At 42.5% G+C, this 22,382-nt stretch overlaps 1 protein-coding gene across 1 annotated transcript in view; it reads left to right on the forward strand.

Moving 5' to 3' along the window:
- The window catches only part of USP33 (ubiquitin specific peptidase 33), a 138,641-nt gene that overhangs the window by 63,607 nt on the left and 52,652 nt on the right, over positions 1-22,382 (forward strand). Inside the window, exons 5-15 of the mRNA XM_082265321.1 lie at positions 1,298-1,432; positions 2,936-3,038; positions 6,953-7,022; positions 10,965-11,078; positions 11,394-11,472; positions 13,664-14,078; positions 14,168-14,296; positions 15,689-15,801; positions 16,153-16,325; positions 20,919-20,989; positions 21,083-21,116. Coding sequence (XP_082121447.1) covers positions 1,298-1,432; positions 2,936-3,038; positions 6,953-7,022; positions 10,965-11,078; positions 11,394-11,472; positions 13,664-14,078; positions 14,168-14,296; positions 15,689-15,801; positions 16,153-16,325; positions 20,919-20,989; positions 21,083-21,116 — 1,436 coding nt within the window. The remainder of the gene's footprint in view (positions 1-1,297; positions 1,433-2,935; positions 3,039-6,952; positions 7,023-10,964; positions 11,079-11,393; positions 11,473-13,663; positions 14,079-14,167; positions 14,297-15,688; positions 15,802-16,152; positions 16,326-20,918; positions 20,990-21,082; positions 21,117-22,382) is intronic.

The following is a 22,382-nucleotide window of genomic DNA, read 5'->3' on the forward strand; positions in this document are numbered from 1 at the left end:
GAACTCTGCTAAAAAAAATAAAGATCGTATTTAATTTGACAGAAAATAAACTTTTGATTTATCAATAATCTAATATAACGAAGATGATAAAATTTGGAAAACGGTGATGTTACAAATACGGTGTTGCCACTGGACAGATAAAGTTACAGTAAAAGGTAGGTATCGACCGATTATTGGCAAAGCCGTTATATCGGGGGCCGATATGCACTTTCCCCGATATATCGCAATTGGCCCCGGAGGTTACCGATATTTCGGGAAAGTGCTTTTGCCGGAGTGATGCCTGCAGCTAGAGACATCACCCCGGTACTGGCATCCATAGCTGAGAAGCCGCTGAGCTGTCATTACAAGGAACGGGAGGGGACGAATCCCCTCCCCTCCCGCCGCCTTCCGTGGCTTGTCCGGGTCTCCTGTCCCACTGGGAAACCCGGACCAGTTTCCTCAGGCACTCAAAGTACTGTAGTCTTTCATAAACATACAATAGATTACACGGAGCGGATAGAGCATGGGAGGAGCTGGAGTGTAGAAGGCTGGAGGGGCGGAATTCAGGTGGAGTTCCGATCAGACCTGAGTGCCTGGTTTCGGGCAACCAGCCCTCACGGCCGCTGTCCTCAGCAGACATCGCCAAAGACCCGATCAAAGCCACATTCGGCTCTGATCGGGTCTCCATGTAATAACACGGAAGTGATGTCATGACATCACTTCCAGGTATTCGGTGCCAGATTCAAAAAAGTTGCAGCATTCAAAGCAGCCAACCTTGGCTGTTTTGAATGCTTTTAAGTGCGGAGGAGGGGTTTGGGGACCCCCAGATCCCTCCACAACAGTACCTGTCAAGTGTTATAAAAAATATATATATATATATATATATATATATATATATATATATATATATATATATATATATATATATATATATATATATATATATATATATATATTTTTTTTTTTTTTTAAATGTACCAAAATATCGGGCGATACTGATATTCAATGGCCAAAATATTGGTATCGGCAATGAAAATCCGATATCGGTCGATCAGTAGTAAAAGGTACAGAGAACAATAGAGAGGCATTACACAGAAAAACCTTACGTCCCCATCGTGTCCAGAGATTGAGGAAGCAAGAGAGTTTCTTAGCTTTTTTTTTTATACCACACTCCCACCCATCAAAGTAGAGAAACTCCCTTCCATATGTTACCTAAAATGAATTTACTTTTAGACTGTAAGGTGCCAAGCTTCCACCTTATTAGATCTATGCTTTCAAACTGATTATCTTGGTTATATCTGTTCTGTATCTTTTGCAGGACACCAAGCATTGCCTCACTGTGAATCTTACCACACTCCGGGTCTGGTGTTACACCTGCAGCAAAGAAGTATTTCTGGATCGAAAGCTGAACTGTCAATCCCCCAGTACCAAAGCCCAGGACACTGCTACACAGGTGCTCACTGTTAATTTTTTTTTTTTACATGTTTCTCACTGCTAAAGGGATATTTAATTTAAGTGGCCATTAATTATCATGATCACCCCAACACATCCACCAGGGGATGTGGATGCCCATATAATGGTCTCAGCGGATACCTTGAAACACGAGCAAAAAAATTACCCCTGGAGCTCTTGAAACGTGTAAGAAACTATTTATGGAGTTAACTCTCCAGCAGCTATCAAGAACTTAAATTTCCTTTAGGCGTCATGCACATGTAAAAATCAAGTGGATTTCAATGCCTGGAAGACACACCTGCCACTTACAGTTGCCCATAGTAATATATGGCCATACGCCAGTATATGCTGTACTTTATTATTTACTTTATCGCATCGCCAATAGTTACACGGCACTTTACGTATATATTGTACATTCACATCAGTCCCTGCCCTGAAGGAGCTTATAGTCTAAGGTCCCTAACTCATATTCATAATAAAGCCTTTCCCTCCATTTAGCTTCAAAGGGGAAGGCTCTACTGAGGCTGGAAAGAGAGATAATAAAGCTGATGAGAAGTATTCTGGTCTTTTGTGCTAAAATGTTAACCATATATTGCTGGTTCAATGGTGCTATGCAGGGGATCAGATATGGCATGCGAGCACCTGGATGTGCCTGCTTTAAAAAACACTCCACAGACACATGATACATTGAATTAACATGTAAAAAGCATTATCAAGAATGCAACATGTAAATACAGAAGCAAAGATACAGCATGATTAAAGAGTCACGGCTAACAACATATGTCAAATATAGCAAAGAGACTGAGTGAATGCCTGAATTCCAGGGAAGACCTGATGCGTTTCGGGCGTGGTCTCAGATATCCTCTCTGTGAATGGGGAAAAACGTGTCCTGCTTCTACCGGCGTGGCGGCTCGCCACGCCGGTAGAAGCAGGATGCGTTTTTCCCCACACACAGGATATCCAAGACGCGTTTTTCCCCACACACAGGCTATCCGAGACCATTACTTTTTTACCTCCAGTGATACATACCGGGACACGGTTATTTGACCTCTGACATGAACTTATTCCCTTCACTTCCAACAGTCAAACAGAACAGCAAAGGGATGAAAGGATGGTAAACATGTGGGTGGTGAGTCTTTTACTTTGTGTATCATGTATACCTGTGGAGTGTTTTTTAAAGCCTTACTATAAAAAGCAGGCACATCCAGGTGCCCACATGCCATATCTGATCCCCTGCATAGCACCATCGAACCAGCAATATCTGGTTTACATTTTGGCACAAAAGACCAGAATACTTCTCATCAGCTTTATTATATCTCTTTCCCGTCTCAGTAGAGCCTTCCCCTTTTGAAGCTAAATGGAGGGAAAGGCTTCATTTTGCAAAATAAGAAAGCATTAGGAGCCATTAAAGTTAGAGTAGTTGAAAAGCAGATCTAAATGCTAATTGTTCTCTATTCTGTATTCCTAAAGCAAAGTACTTACAAACATTTATTTTTTTACAAAGGAATTAAAAATGACAACAAATCTTACATTAAAAACCCCACCGGCTGTGGTTTATGATAACCTGGATGTAGAACTTGAAGAGGAGGACGAGCTAAAGACTAGAGGTAAGTTGACATTGTTTAAAAAATCCTTTCATAAAACCTAAAATCACTTAATGATCGCACACTAAATTCATGTGTGTGTGTATAACATATATATATATATATATATATATATAATGTGTGTGTATTTATACCCCTTGAAATTTACCGCATTTTGTCATGTTACAACCTAAAAAACGTAAACGTATTTTGTTGGGATTTTATGTGATAGACCAACCCAAAGTGTCACATAATTGTGAAGTGGAAGGAAAATGATAAATAGTTTTCTAAATTTTTACAAATAAATATCTGAAAAGTGTGGCTTGCATTTGTATTTAGCCCCCTTTATTCCGATACCCCTAAGGGCTCTTTCACACACTGTGTCCGTCAAACGGACTCCGCTTTTCTCAGCGGGGATCGATCCGCCGATCCCCCGCTGAGCAGAAGGATGACAGCTGTGTCTCCGCGCTGTGTGCGGAGAGTAATAATCAGAGAAGCAGCCAAGAGGCCCATCCATGGTAACTCTGGAGGAGCTCAAGAGATCCACAGCTCAGGTGGGAGAATCTGTCCACAGGACAACTATTAGTTGCGCACTCCACAAATCTGGCCCTTATGGAGGAGTGGCAAGAAGAAAGCCATTGTTAAAAGAAAGCCATAAGAAGTCCCGTTTGCAAGAAGCCATGTGGGGGACACAGATACCATGTGGAAGAAGGTGCTCTGGTCAAAAGAGAACAAAATTTTTTATTTTTTGGCCTAAAATCAAAACGCTATGTGTGGTGGAAAACTAACATTGCACATCACCCTGAACACACCATCCCCACCGTGAAACATGGTGGTGGCAGCATCATGTTGTGGGAATGCTTTTCTTCAGCAGGGACAGGGAAGATGGAGCCAAATACAGGGCAATCTTAGAAGCAAACCAGTTAGAGTCTGCAAAAGACTTAAGACTGGGGCGGAGGTTCACCCTCCAGCAGGACAACAACCCTAAATATACAGCCAGGGCTACAATGGAATGGTTTAGATCAAAGCATATTCATGTGTTAGAATGGCCAAGTCAAAGTTCAGTCCTAAATCTAATCGAGAATCTGTGGCAAGATGTGAAAATTGCTGTTTACAGGCGCTCTCCATCCAATCTGACAGAGCTTGAACTATTTTGCATCAAGAATGGGCGACATTTTACTCTCTAGATGTGCAAAGGTGGTAGAGACAACCCCAAAAAGACTTGCAGCTGTAATTTCAAGAAAAGGTGGTTCTACTAAGTATTTACTCAGGGGGACCGAATACAAATACACGCCACACTTTTCAGATATTTATTTGTAAAAAATTTGGAAAACCATTTATCATTTTCCTTCCACGTCACAATTATGTGCCACATTGTGTTGGCATGCCACTTTCTAAAGGCCACAAATCTGAATTCTACAATCTGGTAAGAGAGAGGTATGCAGTACTGAAGGAGCAGCCCAGTAAAATATCCACCGTTAAAAGAGAAGTTGTAGATATTTTTTTTTTTTCTCAAGAATCACACTTACCTAGGTGGATGCAGCATCAGTCCAATGCTGCATCTGTCCCCCCGCCTGTCTAAGACTGAGAACCAAGCGATCAAACACTGCTGATCGCTCCCTTCCCAGATCTCCGATTCTCTGCTTCAGCCCACTGTCTGCTGAAAATGGATCACAGGAGTGCAAAACGAACTGCACACCTGTGATCCATAGAAGTACAGCCAAACATGTTGTACTTGCTTCTCCTTTAAAGATGTCCAAACACTAATTGGAATTCGATCAGTGTGTGGGCTCCCCTACTCAAAGAAGTCGATTTGGTTAATAAACTTCTGACAAAGGGACATGTTAAAAAAAGTTCTATTGATCAATGGCTGCAGCCGCTGATTAGCATATTCTGACAGCAGTGGGTGCTACCGTCAGAATACAATTTTCCGATGAGGGAGATTGGATAGTAGAACCTGCTGGCTGAACAAAAAAAAAAAAACGAACAGTGTATGGTAAGTTTAAATTGAAGACGTAATACTTAGAGACATCTTGTCAGTGCAGGGCAGCAGTCCTGGAAAGGGCATCCTCCAACCCCCTTATATTCTTCTTACCCCCCACTTACTTTGAAGTTCCCTGCTCCTCTGCAGTCTAAGTAGAGATCGGCTGTGTCAGCAATGTGGAGGAATGGTGAAGCCACTCCCCTGGTCAAGTGACAATATTTGGGCTTAGTGATTGACTGCTAGGCCAGGCAACATCACGGGAGAGCAGGCCACATACTCCTCCGATACCAGGAAGTGCCAGGTATACTCGAACAAGGAGCTGCAAGGGAATCAAGATAAGGTGACTATATGGGAATGTTGAAGACTTTTCCAGAGACATTGACAATTTGCCCTGCCTTAGCAAGGTGGCAGTGTCTTTTACATAGAAATGGTGACTACCACACTGGTCACAGTGAGCAAATATTGTTACAGCCAGTGAATCTTCCCCAGCAGATGAAGACAAGCACAGCTAGAGATGCACCACCAGTAGAACACTATTATAGGGGAATGATCACTATCAGCCACACTCCGCAACCAGCACTGATTTGAATGAATTACTATAAAATATCAATTTAATGACTAACCTAGACAAATGCTCACCTTTCTCCACCATCCAGCAATCCTCACTCTGCAGCCTTGCCAAGTGCACAGCTTTTCCAGCAGAATTGTCCCCACCAGGTCCTTCTCTCAGTGCATGTGCATGCCATGACCTCATTAATTCCTATGAGAAGGCTGTACTGTCCTTCCTTAGTTCAGTAGAATATGGTTTACCCATAGGAATGAATAGAATAGTGGTACACATGCATATTAGGAAGTGGATGTTTTTGCTGGAAAGGACTCTTTGATGCCAGGCAAGGATGCACAGCGCAGATTGCTGGATTGAGTAGTAAGTTATTTGTCCAAGTTGTTCTGAGGGGGTTATTGGGTATTCAAGGGCAATTGTACCAAAGACCTGGTTGTCCTTTAGTGCCGGTTCACATATGTGCGGCTGCGGCGATCGCATGTAATGTCGGAGCGCACTGCTCCTTCATTACATGCGATCGGCTGTGCGGTGCGAGTTCAGCCATACACTTTGTATGGCTAAATTCGCACTGCAGCCGCATCAGGATCGGATCGCACAGTGGTTCACACTTGTGCGATCCGATCCTGTGCGAACTGTAAGATCGCACTGCGATATGCGATCAAACTGGGGGTGTCGTTAACATTTCATTGACACCCCCAGCATATCGCATATGGCAGTGTGAACTGCCAGGGGTGCGTTTGCGATGTAGGAACAGGCTGCGAATTCGCAGCCTTCCCGCATCGCATAAGTGTGAACCGGCACTTAAACAAAATAAGTCAGCAACTAGTATTTTGGTCACAAGATTTAGCTCCAGTCACTGCATTCTCTACCAGTCTGTACTACTTGCCAAGGATTCAGAGCTTCAGGCACTTCTGGCAGTCACATCCCGGGTATTTTGTTACATAATTCTTCCATTTCACTCTGTACACAGGTGGCAGCTCCTGACTTGTGCTGTTTCCACTCATTTCTCATCTTGGCTGAGTCAGTCACTTGGTATAAGTTTTGGGGGCTCAGATTTCCAGTTTTTCCCTCTGGGGATCCCCTTTACAAAGGGCTCAAACTCCTTCCTGTAATATTTTCATTTGTCTTGCATTACCAAGAATACAACAGAAAGAGTGAGACTCAAAAAAAGATGGATGTTCCCATGTCTAAAGAGATATGAGAAATTGCCTGGGTGTTGGGTCACAGCTAAAATATTTGTTTTTGACCTGACTTTGTGTACTGTTAAAATACATTTGTTGTTTTAGAAAATTTTATGATTCAGTTGTTGTTGTCTGCTTTGTTTTTTGTTCTCTGTGATTTTACTTTTATCCTTCTTGTTACGGTAGTGAATAGATCTTGTATTCTGTTTAGGCCTCACTGGACTAAAGAACATTGGCAATACATGTTACATGAACGCAGCTCTGCAGGCCCTGTCCAACTGGTAAGTGCATAAAGGCAGACAATTATGTGACTGGTCTTTTGTATCTTTGGGTTTGACCGTACTCTTTATGGAATAACTCCAACAAACAAAACTAAAATACTTTTAGATCACTTATGAAGTTTTTTTAAAAAAAAAGCTTGTTGAACTCTAGGTAGATTTAGAAGACACAGATTATTGCAGCTCTGTAATCATTAATACATCACCAAAGGTATTTTTTTAAATACAAGCAGTTTAAGGACCCAAATTTGAACTGGTATTGGCCTCTTTCAGTCCCCATATACAGCAAAGCTGGGGTGGGAGAGAAAGAAGCAGCACAAGAAGCTAATCCGTTCACGCGCTGACAAAAAGCATGATAGTGAGAAGAGAGTGACACAGAGGTGAGATTATTACTGTGTGCTGCCTCTCCTTTCACTGTCCAGTCACAGGCTGTGGGCAGGTCCAGGACAATTGAGCTTAGAAGAATGGGGTTGAATGTTTCTGGCAACAGATTAATTTTAATGTCAATCCTACCAAGCAGCACATGCTCACCTTTGGGCTCTTTCACACGGCCGCTCCGCTTGTCTGCAAATCATCCTATTTTTTTTGCGGATGATTTGCGGACATAATGTAAGTCAATGGCATTGCGGATGTCAGCGGAATACCATCCGCTGACATCCGATTTTCTTCCTTTCAGTTCTGTTCCGTTTTTTGGAACGGAACAGAACCCAATTTTTCCTCCGTGTAAAAAACGGAAAGGAAGGAAAATCGGATGTCAGCGGTGTCATCCGCTGACATCCGCAATGCCCATAGACTTACATTATGTCCGCAAACGGATGGGATGATATGCGGACACATGGAGCGGATGACACAAGTGTCATCCGCTCCGTGAAAAAAAAAAAAGTCCCGCAGCGGATAAGAACAGCGGAGCGGCCGTCTGAAAGAGCCCTTTCTTTTATTCCCCATCTGCTCAATCCAGCTGCCTGCAGTAAAGAAATTAGCTGTTACTTTCAGTTATGGAGGGTATGCGACTCACGCTACCCTTCCTCTCATCTGACAGCTCTGCTTTTTGGTGATTGGTTGGTCCACAGCTGTCACATGAAGGTGGAAAGAAAGTCCTTAGTCTTATGTAAGCTTTAAAGGAGATGTACAGCCAAAGCTTGTTTGGCTGTACATCTCCTATGGATCTCAGGAGTGCAGATCGTTCTGCACTCATGTGACCCATTTTCAGCAGAGAGCGGGCTGACGTCACAGATGTTTTCTCCAGGCACTGCGTCATCACGACCACGGACCCGCTGAGAGCCTGAGCCAGCCACTCCCCGCCCCTCCACAGCCCAGCGTTCCAATGAGTGAAGAGGAGGCAGAGCAGAGAGCTGCTGACTGACAGCAGCTCTTTGCTCGGGGAGCTGTCCGAACCAAGCGATTGGCAGTGTTCGATCGCTTGGTTCTCAGTGCAGAGGCGCCAGGGGACAGATGCAGCATCAGACAGATGCGGCATCCACCTAGGTAAATATAAATCGGGGGAAAATGCCAAACCTGTACTTCTCTTTTAAGCCGGCCATACATGGAGTGACATCCCTTAATTTCAGCAGGAACCTGTTTTTGCTGAACCATTCCTGTTTATCTATTGAATGATTCACTTTTCATTAATGGCCCTGCTGGATTTTTTTTAGCTTGAGTTATTTCTTGCAGCGAATAGGCTGCAGCACTGATGTGTTTTTAGAGACGGGAGAGTCGGAATACAATGACACAATAGAGAGGATTTCCCCGTCCCCCTTGAATGTGTGGATGGGGAAATTGGCTCAGCCAGCTGAATGAAAAAAAAACTTAGCCAGCTTTAGATTTCATCTATTTGGAGCTTACACTGGATATACTCTTCTAGTTTCCAGCAGCTCAGTGGAGAATCGTACCAATCTAATTTTTAGATTGTATTTCAGATCAGAGAATCTGACAAAAGTATTTGGAACATTAATGTTGCCATATCCTGTGCTATAAACCTGCTTGCAAGTGATTGCTGTCCTGTGCACATGAGCAATCCTAATACAGGCTGGTCGCTCTTCTCTAGCATCCAGAGCATGTTTCAGGACAGAAATGTTATCTTTAGGTGTGTGGGTCACCATAGTGTTTATAAGGCAAAACCTTTTTTTTTGGACAGAATGGAGAGGGATTAGAACCCTTGTCAGGTTTTATGGCTGTCTGTGCCTCCATTAGGGAGGTTCACCCCTTATATTTGTCCTGTTTACTGGTATCAATGAAAGTAAAAAGAAAATCTCAAACTTTGGGTTGTCCCTAGAAAAATAATAGAGAGGAAATCTTCCAATGGGGACACTAGTTCTGGTGAGCTGATTGTCCCCATGGAATTCCCTTAATTTGCGGAGATTGCCTCTCAATTCCTGTTTGGCTATGGGACAGGAAGTGAAGGGAAATCTCCCCCAATGGGACACAGATGGCAAACAATAAACTGACGGGTTATCACGCTTCCTTACTCTATCCAAAATTATAAAAAAAAGTTCTACTTTAAATGCTGTCTGGCTCTTTGCAGGCCAGGCACTGAGAAGATATTTTGCCTGCACTAGTTTCACTTGTACTGGAGGCCAGACCTAGGGGTTGAGCCCTGACAACCACCACCCCCTGTCTAGTTAGAGTGTCATTTTTGACCTCTGTAGCAGTCTTTTTATGCTGGGTACACACAGGCCAATAATCGGCAACTTTCAACCCATGTGTACATCTTCTCATCCGACTGAAGCCGGTCTCACAACCAGCTTCTGTCAAATGAGAATGGTGGAAAACCAGCATCCGATCAGCACTTGCAGCTATTAGCTGCAAGCACTGACCAGTGTGTTCCGGGCGGGAGCCACCCTGTCAGAACACAATAGCTCAGCTGGGGGGGATCGCCGCACTAGCATTGGATATGCTGGTACGGCGATCTGTACATTTTTTTTTTTTTTCTTCTTTGTTCAGCTGGCTGGGTTGAATGAAAAAACTTAGTGTGTACCCAGCTTTAGACAGCAGGTTGGCAGCTAATGAGGCCTAACCCTGAAGTCAAACAAGCCAGGCCCCCATTGTCTATGGCATCTCTTTAAGACGCTACTGAGATCATTTAGAATTCATTGAGAAGTGCATTTAACCTGGAGTTGACCTCCTATTGACCTGCTTTAAGCGGGCTTTGCATCCTTAATGACTTGAATGGAAAGCTCTAATAGCTCTTAAGCTAGGCACCCTAAGAGTTGCTGATTATTGGTGAGGGCCTAAGGCAACCCTTACATTAGGTAATTTTTTTCATTCAACCAGTAGGTTGAATGAAAAAAAAAAAAATCTGACCCGATTCCCCCATCCACACATTTGAAGTGGATGAAAGAATCCTCCCCACTTTGTCTTTGTATTCAGACAGCAGGGAGACTTCCCCGCCATCAGAATACAAAGATCAACGTACAATATTTTCTGAGTTTGAGCCGAGACCTTCCTGTCTCATACCTGGAACACAATAGAGTCTATCTTAACTGCGGATTGTATTCTAACAATAAATACAAAGCTTCCCCTGATTGGCTGAGTCAGAGGGGTGGGCCGATAATGTCAAAACCTCTGACTCACCCAGTCAGGGGAAGCTTTGTACTCATTGCTTGTATACATTGCATTCTATGAATGGCTGAGCTCTGCTTAGATAGACATTATTATGTTCCGGGAATGAGACAGGAAGAACTCGGCTCAAGCCTGAAACACAGTACGGTATGCGGTACGTAGCCTCAGCTACATACCCTGTATACAGCCCATCCAGTGGCCCCACATGTTAGTGAGGGACATAGCTTGTTTGGGCCAGCTTGGCCCAAAGTGTAACAAAAGCTGAGGTTCAGCTTTAATCATGTTAATTGACTGACAGGCTTTCTTTCTAAATTCAGTTTGTTTGCTCTATTTTTGCTCAGCAGATGAAAACAAATGTTTATCGATTCTCAATATTAATCTTTACAGTCCTCCCCTTACGTACTTCTTCCTTGACTGTGGTGGTCTGGCACGCACTGACAAGAAGCCAGCTCTGTGTAAGAGTTACCAGAAACTGATGAGTGAAATCTGGCACAAGAACAGGTATAGCCAACTTCTGCTCAAATTTCCTTGTCAATAAACAAATATTCCACTGGCTCCATTAATATCACACACAGGATTGTGTATTAAGGCAGTGCAAGAAGCAGTTTTGCAATGACCATATTGCCATAATTCTAATGGTTGTTTTAAGTTGACCTGACTATTCTCTACTGCATATTGCACACTACTGTTGCGCGTTCTTAAAAAAAGCCTGAGTGTGTGTCTCAGTGTGCTTAAGTGTGTGTCTTCTAATTCAACTTGGTAATGAGCTAACAAAATTCCTTTCCTGGTGTTTTGTACTTTTGTTCTTCTACCCAGGCCTGGTTCTGTTATACCTACTAACTTGTTCCAAGGCATAAAGTCTGTAAACCCAACTTTTCGAGGCTATTCCCAACAGGTAAGAAGTCTCTGCTTGGATTCAGTCTTTTGATGATAATTTGATTAGCTCTGAATTTCATGTTCAGGCAGTTTCTCTTAAGATCAAAGAGCCCTTTGAGGCTTTGCGGAGTATCATTTTGGTCTCAGGGGACCATTTGATTCTTTTATGCGAGTCATGTTGTTTATGTCCTGCGGTTATATTTATTCATTGTGCAATCTGCTTTTTATTGCACGCTTCTGATACTCTGGATCCTCTGTTTTACCTCGCCATTGCATGGCCATACAGAAGGATTTGTATTTCTAGCAATTTATTCCTGAGATTTATGCTAGCCATAGATGGAGCAAATTTCTTCCCTGCAACCACGGGTTCCCCCATCAACACAGACAGTGCTGACAGGGAAATCCCTCCTGCTGAGCCCTTGTGTTCTTCTGGCAGGGGAAGCCACTTGTGATAATCACATGTAAAATCCAGCAGGCTGGTTGTACCCAGGTTGATCGATCAGTCAGCTTGGGTACATTCAGCCTTGCCCATACATTGGTTGAATCTCGGCTGTTTCCTGCTGAACTGGCCAAGATTTGAACAGTCTATGGCTGCCTTTACAGGGCCATTCCATCCAGCACAGCCAGCCTTGAGACCTGAATTTTCTGTACTGCAATTAAATAGTACAACTAGTTCTTGCCCCTGTCCCCATCTTTTGACTGGACAGTGATAGTAGAAGTAGCAGATTTATGGGCTGATCTGTCACTCTCCTGTCTCCTCAGCATGCCCCTTATTAGCACATGATCATTGCAGCACTACTGATTAGCTCCTTGTGCTTCTTCTTACTCTGCTATACAGCATGTTGCAAAAGTCAGATTCAGGTAGTTAAAAAATTTGCTTTTAACCCTGTCAGATCCCATGGTCTTTTTGTGACCAAACCAAGTTTTTGGTATACCCCAATTTACTCAACCATAACTTTCTAATTGCTTTGCCAACCAAAATTATTTTTACCACTTTTTGTAGGCACATGTTGGGCATTCACTTGGTAAAATATTTTAATAAATAACCTGAATTTATTATATAAAATAAATAAGGAAATGGAGAAAAATGCAGTTCTAGTCTGGTTAATGCATATATTTTTTTAATATATATATAAAAAAAAAAAGTATAAATATATTTTTTTAAAATATAAAGAGACCTGTTAGAAACAGTTTTATTCTTTTTAAAGCATATTATTTTATTTTTTTTATTTCAATAATTTTTATTTTTATTTATCAGTAGTACAGGGATGCCATTGCTGTATGGTTGATTAAACTGGTGTGTATATTTTAGATTTCAAGATATTAGTCCTTTTTCCATTACTGTGCTCTCAGTTCAGTAACTGTAACTTGATGTAGAATGAAGTTCTTAAAAATACCTCCACCTTCCAGCAATGCAACATCTACATCTCTCCCTGGTCGCTGCTTTTTATCTTCCCGGGCTATTTCCAGGTGCTGGATTTTTGGCTTCTTGATTGGTCGGTGGGGGATTGATGTCATCCCACCCGTTGCACACAGGAGTCACTCATTCTGGCACAGCTGACATAGGCTGCGAATGCACGCTGAGCTACATATGCACAGCTCAGTGTACATTCAATAGAGAAGTGAAAGCAGGCATGTAAGTGTGGTTGACTATCAACCATAAAGCTGGTATTGGAAGCGCTTGTCTATAAACAAAGCTATGTCACACAACACAAGGGTCTGACGTAGCTTTGTTTACAAAAAAAGTTATGACAGGTCGTTTGCCATACATTAAAATTGTAGACCAATTACAGTGAATGCAAAAGCAGTCATATTGATATAAAATTGGCTGCTTATTCATAGTAATCAATGTAAATAAAGTAATGCATACTTTGACAGCTGTGCAAGTGAGTGGCCCCAAACGCACAAAGTGGGTTGAGCAGCTGTATGCTCTTAGACTTGAATGGGCTGCCTGCACACAGCACCTGGTATCTCCAGCCACATAAACGCACAGCCTCTTCACGGACTATGCATCTCAGCACCCTTCTAATGATATCATAATAAGGCCTAAGGATATATAAAAATTCTATGTTTTACTTTTTAATGATTGTTTGCTCAGGAGTATTATTTTAAAAGAGATCTACAGGATGTATTCGTGTCTGTATTACAGACAGGCTTTTAAAGGCATGGAACGAAATCTAATTTGTGTACACTTCTAATTCGTATCTCAGGATGCTCAAGAGTTCCTGCGATGTTTAATGGATATACTGCATGAAGAGCTTAAGGAGCAAGTGGTGGACGCAGAAGATGACACACAGCCTGTCATCCTGGAAGAGATGATGGAGGAGGACAAGAATCAGTCGGACAATGATTTTCAGTCCTGCGAATCGGGGTCAAGCAGTGACCACACGGAAAACGAAAGTCGTAAATTGTCTGAGGAGCTCTCAGAATCTGCTATGCTAATCCAGGAGGACCTGAAGGACCAGGATAATCAGAAATCCTGGCAAAGGGAGAAGAGGTACTCCAGCCACATAAGCCAAAACAACTGCCTCCAGGATTTGGAGAAGAACCTCGAGAGTTTGTCCGAGGACAGTGATTACAGTTCCCAAGGAACAGTGAAAGTTCAAATCCAGAGTCGAATATCGGGTAACAAAATGTGTTGTGCACTCTAGATTTGTTACCTCAGATTTATAGTTTAATATTCCTAAATACATTTCCATGGTTACGTGTTCTAGATTACGCCACAGAGGTCAACATTTCTGAGCTATCAGCCTCTCAAACACCCTTGCTAAGCGAAGGCTCAACACCTCACCTGTCCAGCAGCCCGCCTAAATCTGGAACTCTTTGGTCGAGTCATAAAAAAGGTATCTGGGAATTTTACATGCTATCCAGATGATTTTTTGAAGTATTGACCAAAAACTGGTGTAATTTACTCTATAACAACCAGTTTTACTTTGGAGCAGTCAAAGATTGGTTACTATGAAAATGTTTGTATAATCTTTGCTCTTTTACCTATGAAATCAGGGTGGAAGTACAGTTCCTCAGAGTAGTTTCATTTGGGTGCATGTATCTCAGTGTGCTTTTTCTTGCTATTGGTGCAGAGACTTCCAACACAAGATAAGGTGCGTATGTAGCAAAATAAGACTAGTGGTTGGGTATAGTTTAGATGTTTTAGGCCCACTTTAGGGGTTGGGGGTCAAGTGTTGGGAGGTTGTTAAAGTGTTATTGTTGACTGGTTACTCTATTTTTTTTTTTTTTTTTATAAATTCTTTATTTAGTGAAACAGGAAGGCATACAATAAGACAACATTAGGTACAAAGTAGAAACAACAGTCGAATACCAAAGTACAAACAGAGAACCCAAAATTAAGCGTTGATCAAAAACATGACCGCATAAGAGATCAGAGAGAGGAAGTAGACTACCAGTGGACCACCACGGTTGTAGGCAGAATGACTTATAGGAGACAAGGAAGCCCATAGGACATATCCATGGAGATCCCCCCACCCACCGGCATCCATCTCGTGGCCGGCTACAGGGAATTGGGAGAGACATCCATAGAGTCCCAGGTCATCGTATTAGTCACCGAGGGTTCTAGCGCGAGTATGCCCCATAGGGGGGGAGAGCAGGATGCATGCCCAGGAAACAGGCTAATCGTTGTGTAAAGTCACATAGGTTCTTAGCGCAGTAAGTAAAAGAGGGCAATATAGAACTAGTGCAATATTTGTTACTGATTTTGATTAACACATCAGTATCTGGTTCGATGGATGTAGTAGCAATTCTCAATAAATTCTCATGGTGCTCATCAGATATTTTAGTTAAATTTGTGCATTTTGTTTGTTTCATCCTTGAAAATAGTTACTTAATAATATAAGCAATGCCGAAAACCAATCACATGAATAAGGCGTGATTGGGAGATTTTTCTTTGGGAAGATAACTTCTAAATCCAGTAAAGAGACACACTCAAACTTTTCTTCAGCCGCATGTGTTAAAGTATAAACTAATTTTTACCAGAAATTCCATTATACAATCAAAATTTTTAAGTACGTTTTCGATTTTGTGTACGGCCGCATTGATAGCCATCTTGGGCCGCAGGTTGGACACCCCTGGTGTAAACAAAATTATTAGATGTCCCCTGTCTAGTAGGCAAGGTTCTTGGAAAATGATTCCTTATTTATCACAGAATTGGCCATCTATTATAAAATAAATTACAGCTCCATAAATATGATTACTGTATAATACCGTTTCTTATTCTTTAGTTCCTACCATCTGTGTCCCTAAGAAGAAAAGGCAGAAGAAGTACCGTAGTGTCATATCAGATGTGTTTGATGGCACCATTGTGAGCTCAGTGCAGTGTCTGACCTGTGACAGAGTAAGTTCCAGATACAGTTGTTTTTGATTGGTGTTTTCATTGTGAAAAACCTGATTCTGAAATCGGCTTTGTATAAAAAACTAAATGTGTGATAAGAAAATAATACTTTGTGAATAATGATTATTCCTGATCTCCAGAATCTTCAGGCTCTTCTGCTTGCATCTGGGTCACTTCATTTTTCTTTTGACCACCTCCTCTTGCTGCAATGCCTCTATTAGTCAGTCTTACAAGCAAAAAGTAGCTTATTATTTGTCTGATAATCCAATATATATATGTAAATGTTCAGGGATGGTAGGTGAGTGTGTATTTTGGAATGATTGTAAGTGTAGTTTTTATTCTATTTTCAATCAGATATCTGTAACACTGGAAACATTCCAAGACTTATCCCTGCCAATACCTGGGAAGGAAGATTTGGCTAAGTTGCACTCATCAAGCCACCAGTCCTCCCTGGTTAAGGCCGGATCATGTGGAGAGGCATATGCTCCTCAAGGATGGATTGCATTTTTCCTAGAATACCTTAAAAGGTAAAGGTTGTAACTTGTCTATGACAGACCACTACAGTCATTAACACCTTCCCGCCCAGCCTATTGTACAATGAAAGCCAGGCAGAAGCACTGTTGTTCTAAGAGGACATCATATGAGGTCCTCTCAGGATCCCACTGCGCTTCAGCGTGATCTATCACTCACCATGTCCACTGGATTAAATTCCACCAAAATAAAGCTCTATTTGTGTAAAAAAAAAAAAAAAAATGTCGTAGGAGTACAATGTTGCATGACCGCACAATTGTCATTCAAAGTGCGACAGTGCTGTAAGCTGAAATTTGGCCTGGGCAGGAAAGGGGTAAAAGTGCCCGGTATTGAAGTGGTTAAAGATGAATTTCAGGCATGGTCTATTTTTGCACAGTTACATGAGTCCAGCTTGGATCCATGTAACTAGGGATATACTATACCTCACCAATGCCCCGGTAAGCTGGAAGTTATTAAAGTGGACAGAGCTACTTCAGTGATCTCCACTTGCTTCCACTTGATTGGATGAGGTGCAGAGGCGGGGTGGCGACATCACACTCTCCACCTCATCAAATTAGAGAATGCTTTACATTAATTTGGAAAATTCAAAGCATTCTGTTAATGGCGCCCATTCTGAGTAAACAAAATCCTGTATTCACAATGTGTCAGGCTGGACACTCAACACAGGGCCTGGAAGAAAGCGGAGATCACTGGAGTAGTGGTGTCTACTTCATTTATTTCCAGCTTCCAGGAGGGTTGACCAGGTCTATAGTTACACTGGTCCAAGCTGGAGCAGTGTAAGGCCCCTTTCACACAGCCTGTCAGTTTTTAAGCGGACTGGATCGGATGCTGCATGCAGCCCTATGGAGCAGTGAATGTCAGCGGAGACCTCTCCGCTGACACCCGCTGCTATCCGATGAAATCCAGACGGATGAAAACCTTACTTTCCATCCGTCTGGAGGATCGGAACGGATAGGATCGGATGAGAACGGACAGGCGGTCCGTTCTCATCTGATCTCCCCATAGAGGAGAGCTCCATCTCAGCACACAGAGCGGGACAGAGCTGTCATCCGTCTGCTCAGCGGGGATCGGCGGATTGATCCCCTGCTGAGCAGAACGGATGCCCGTGTGAAAGGAGCCTAACTGTAAAAATGAACCATGCCTGGAATTATCCTTTTGAAGTACAGATAATACCCTAAAAATAAGGCACAAGAGCAGTTGGCGAATTTTAAAGCCAAACTCTAAGCAAACTTCTTAATATACAGATTAAAAACATATAAGATCGCTTTTGTACCTGCCAAAGGATATGTATTTTTGTTTATACAGTCTTGTGATTTACACAGCTACATCACAGCTCTATCATGTATGTTTGTTGATCTTTGTTTCCTGAAGTATTACTATCACATTCTGACACCCTCCCCACCCTGTGACTGGACAGTAAAGAGAAAACAGAACTGATGAGCTTATCTCTCTGTTGCTTTGCTGTCTCCTTCTGTCCGCATGATCCTTGCACCGCTGAGTGGCACCTTGTGCTGCTTCTTCTGTTCCTCTTCTTAAAATGCTTGCATTAATGAATACATTTACCTTTGTATAAATAATTGCAGGCTGCATTCATTTGTTTGTTTTTACATCTGCTTGCAAATTTAGCTGTAAATGGTTATAAATGAAAAAACAAAAAGTAGGTTTATACTTCCTTGCTCTGTGCAATCAAATTACACAAAGTGGCCCGAACCTCCTGCAAGGAATTCATTAAGGTAAAAAATGTTTACGTTTTATAACAACTTTAAGGTATGAAGGTTTTAAAGATGAACTTCAGGCAAACAGCTAAGCAAACCTTTAAATCATGTGAAATGTGTTTTACCTGTCAAAGGGTTTACACAGTCCTGCCACCCAGTACAGCTAGGCTGGTAATTGACTGTTCTCTGCTGCAGTTAAGAAATACAGCCAGGTCACCCTCCTGCCCTCCGTCTATTACTGGACAGCGAAGGAGCAGTAGTAGACTGATGAGCTTATCCATCTGCTTCCATTTGTGTTCCATTGCTAAACATAATTCTGTTTGCCATCATTGCTCCATTTATGAGCAATGGACATCAATTATGTATTGCCCTAACTCCTGTTAGTAATTACTGTAATAGTGAGTGATTGGGTGGGAGTAGTTGCACACCAAGCTCCATTCATAACATGTGGACTGGCTTTAGTTACTCCCTGGCTGGAAAGCGGAGAGTGTGGAGTTCTGCAATGTGCACTGCATTTTTAAAAAAGAGGATTAATAGTGTCCTTTGACCTAGTAGACCAGGGGTGGGGAACCTATGGCTCAAGGGCCATATGCGGCCTGCAAAATCATTTGGTCTGGCCCCTCAGGCTGCCGCTGAGTCTGTGTCTCTCAGCTGAGCTGTCAGAATGGAGACGATATTTTCTGTATAGTTCGGGCTCCGTCCTGACAGTCTGAGTCACAGGCAGAGTGATTTCAAATGTACTCCACCTGTGACCAATACAGGAAGTATTGCATCTATCTTCCTCCAGCGTGGCTCCCCTCCTGAGTCTCACGCCAGCATTTCCTGCCAGCAGTACCAGCCTGAGCCAGCAGTAGCAGCCAGCAATGCCAGCCTGAGCCAGCAATACCAGCCAGTATTTCCCACCAGCAGTACCAGCCAGCATTTCCCACCAGCAGTACCAGCCAGCATTTCCCACCAGCAGTACCAGCCAGCATTTCCCACCAGCAGTACCAGCCAGCATTTCCCACCAGCAGTACCAGCCAGCTGTACCCACCAGCAGTTTCAGCCAGCAGTACCCACCAGCAGTTCTTTTCACAACTTACCACCACAAAGAGTCGACTGCGCACCAGACTGACCGACACAAACCTGGAAAACCAGTTGGGAGTAGCAGCATCATCAATACCAGCTAACATCACACACCTCACCAAAGAGAAGCAGTTCCTGCCATCACATTAGGGGTGAATTCATGAAATGTTTGACCAAATATCATTTTGTACGGCCCCCGAATGATGTTATAAATATCCAAATGGCCCTTGGCAGAAAAAAGGTTCCCCACACCTGTAGTAGACGATCCAAAGGACTTTTCAATTAAGGACCTACTGCTTCTAAAGGAAGCTCATGTTGAATAGGTAAGAGGTCCAAAGGACTTCTTAACTAGTTTTAGGAGAAAAAGATTTCTTTTCTATTCCCTGTACAGCAGAGCTTAGACTGAGAGAGGGGAAAAGCTGACATAGGAGCCAGTCAGTTGTGCTGCAGTCCTTATGTGATAACAAGGAACATGCTAATGAAAGGAAAGAACAAAGTGACAGAGAGATGAGCTCAACACTGTGCTGCTCCTCCTTTTACTGACCAGTTGCAGGTTGGGTGAGTGAGACTAAATATGTAAGTATTAACTATAGCAGGGGAAAAAAATCAGGCCCCGTGCCCTGCCAAACAGGGCTGTGTCATGTGGCAGAGCAGTTTAAGTCTCAGAACTGTAAAGACGGAAATACAAATCTTTTGACAGGTTAAACAAACCCTATATATGCATTTCATTTGTGTTGGACGTCTACTGTTAGAATATGATGTTGGGGTCGACGCTGAGCTCTGACTTCAATTTAAAATACATTATTTGGAAATTGAGCACACCACGTTTGAGTGACAGCTCCAGCTTTGGCCCCGGTTCACACTGTCACACCGCATGTGATTTGCATTCCTGTGCAAATCACATGCAATTCTGTGTGGTGCGATTTGAGCCCATAATCTTGTATGATTCAAATCGCAATGCATCCGCAGGAAAAAGGTGCAGGCACTTTTTTTTTTTTTCCCTCACTGGAATTGTATTAACTCCCATGCAATATGATTCAGGCAAACTCACTGTGTTCTGCTTTTGTGGTGTCGTTAACTTTTTTGTTTGGCACCTGCAGCAGATTGCATAAACACAGTGCGATTGCTATGGGGTGCGATGCTGGAAACGCAGTGATTCCTGTGCGTTTCCCGCATTGCATTAGTGTCATCCGTGGCTTAATGTTCGTTAACACCAGCCCGCACAGCATAATAATCCAGATTAGCATGCTGGCTGGTGTATGATGTCTATGGGGCAGTGGGGGTATCATTTAATTTTATTCATGACCAAATGTGACCAAGTGAGCTCCAGTACATTGCAAGAAAAATGCAGCAATGTCTGCATTTTCTTTTTTATGGATTGCACTGCAACCCACCTCCAGGCAGTGTTGAGGTTTGAATGGGGCACATAAAAAAACAAAGCTATTCTCTGTGACCTTGTGGTCACCTGCATTGCAAAAACACACAGATGGGAAGGAGTCCTCAAGGTAAATCTAATTTTTTGCAGTTATCACCAGAGCTAGAGGTAAGGAAAAGTCTCCCAATGTGGATACCTATATTGGTAAACACTTTAAAAACAACACAAATTTCTCTGAATATAACGGGGTTTACTGTCGTGCCTCTAAAACCGGAAGTGACGGGTTAATCTCCCCAACAGAGACACAAATGGCAATTAAAATCGAACAGCGGTTCTACGCAGGTTCTTAGAGCTGGATTTGACGTATCCCTGTATTGGCAGAAACTATGGAACCTTGAGAATATTTCACCCTCATTTGCATTTTATTTTTTTAGCTGGTTTTGGGGTCCCACAGTCACGCTACAGGATTGCCTCGCAGCTTTCTTTGCTAGAGACGAGCTTAAAGGTGAGCTTATTATAATTCAATTTGGTTCATAATATTATATTTACCACATAACTATAGTTGCAAGAAACTAACTGGATGTATTTTCTTCTATAGGTGACAATATGTACAGCTGTGAGAAATGCAAAAAGTAAGTGTGAAAAAGCTTTCTTTCCCTTTTATGTGAAAGTGTTGGTAATGTGATTGTTTTCCAGAAGTCATTGAATAAAAAATGATAGTGGTCCTTATAGCAAACAGTGATATCAGTGCTGCGTTCTCTGACTTTACAAGTAAAATTACCTTCTGTCCTCTTCATAGCCATGATGCATCTTCTGTAGAAACGGATGTGATCCTGGCGTATGTCTTGTTCAGGACATCCTTCAATTGTGAAGTTTCTCTTTTCTTAAGCACTGATATCAGACTGTTGCCTGAGGCTGTGCATTACCTTAAAGCTGAATTTTAGTTATGTTTTTTGCAATTGTACATTGGCCCAGCTTGGAACAATGTAATATCTATGAAAATGAAGAATGCCCATGGGACTTTGAGTTGCGCCAAAAGGTTGATGCCCCATTACATAAAATTGTCAGCATTTTTCTTCCTCCAAACACAACGAGTCCCCATCTGCTGTGGTCAGATGAGACCAAAATTGAGCTCTTGGGCATCAACTCGACTCGGCGTGTTTGGAAGAAGAAAAATGCGGACTATGATCCAAAGAACACCATCCCTACAGTCAAGCACGGAGGTGGAAACATTATGCTTTGGAGAGGTTTCTCTGCTAATGGTACTGTCTGACTTTGCCACATTGAGGGGCCAGTGGACGGGGCCATGTATTGTAAAATCTTGGATGAGAACCTTCTTCCCTCAGCCAGAACACTGAAGATAAGTTGAGGATGGGACTTTCTGCATGGCAGTGACCCAAAACATAGCGCCAAGGCAACAAAGGAGCGGCTCATGAAGAAGCACATTAAGGTCATTGTGTGGCCTAGTCAGACTCCAGACCCTAATCCTATAGAAAATTTATGGAGGGAGCTGAAACTTCGAGTTGCCAAGAGACTGCAAAGAAACCTTAAGGGTTAAGAGAAGATCTGTAAAGAAGTGGACCAAAATCCCTCATGATGTGTGCAAACCTGGTCACCAATTACCAGAAACGTCTTACCTCTGTGCTTGGCAACAAGGGTTTCTCCACCAAGTACTAAGTCATGTTTTGCTTGGGGATCAAATACTTGTTTTCCTGAACTGCAACTTAATTTATAACATTTTTGTTTTATGTGATTTTTCTGTATTTTTGGTTGATATTCTTTCTCTGTCATTTGAAATACACCTAGGGCCTAGAGCACGCATTAGAATCAATGGGTCTCTCTCTGACCCTTTTTCCCTGTGTCGGGGTACCAGACAGGGGTGCCCCCTTTCCCCTTTG

This window comes from Pelophylax lessonae (assembly GCF_965119305.1).
Source record: "Pelophylax lessonae genome assembly, chromosome: 8".
Taxonomy (NCBI): Eukaryota; Metazoa; Chordata; class Amphibia; order Anura; family Ranidae; genus Pelophylax; species Pelophylax lessonae.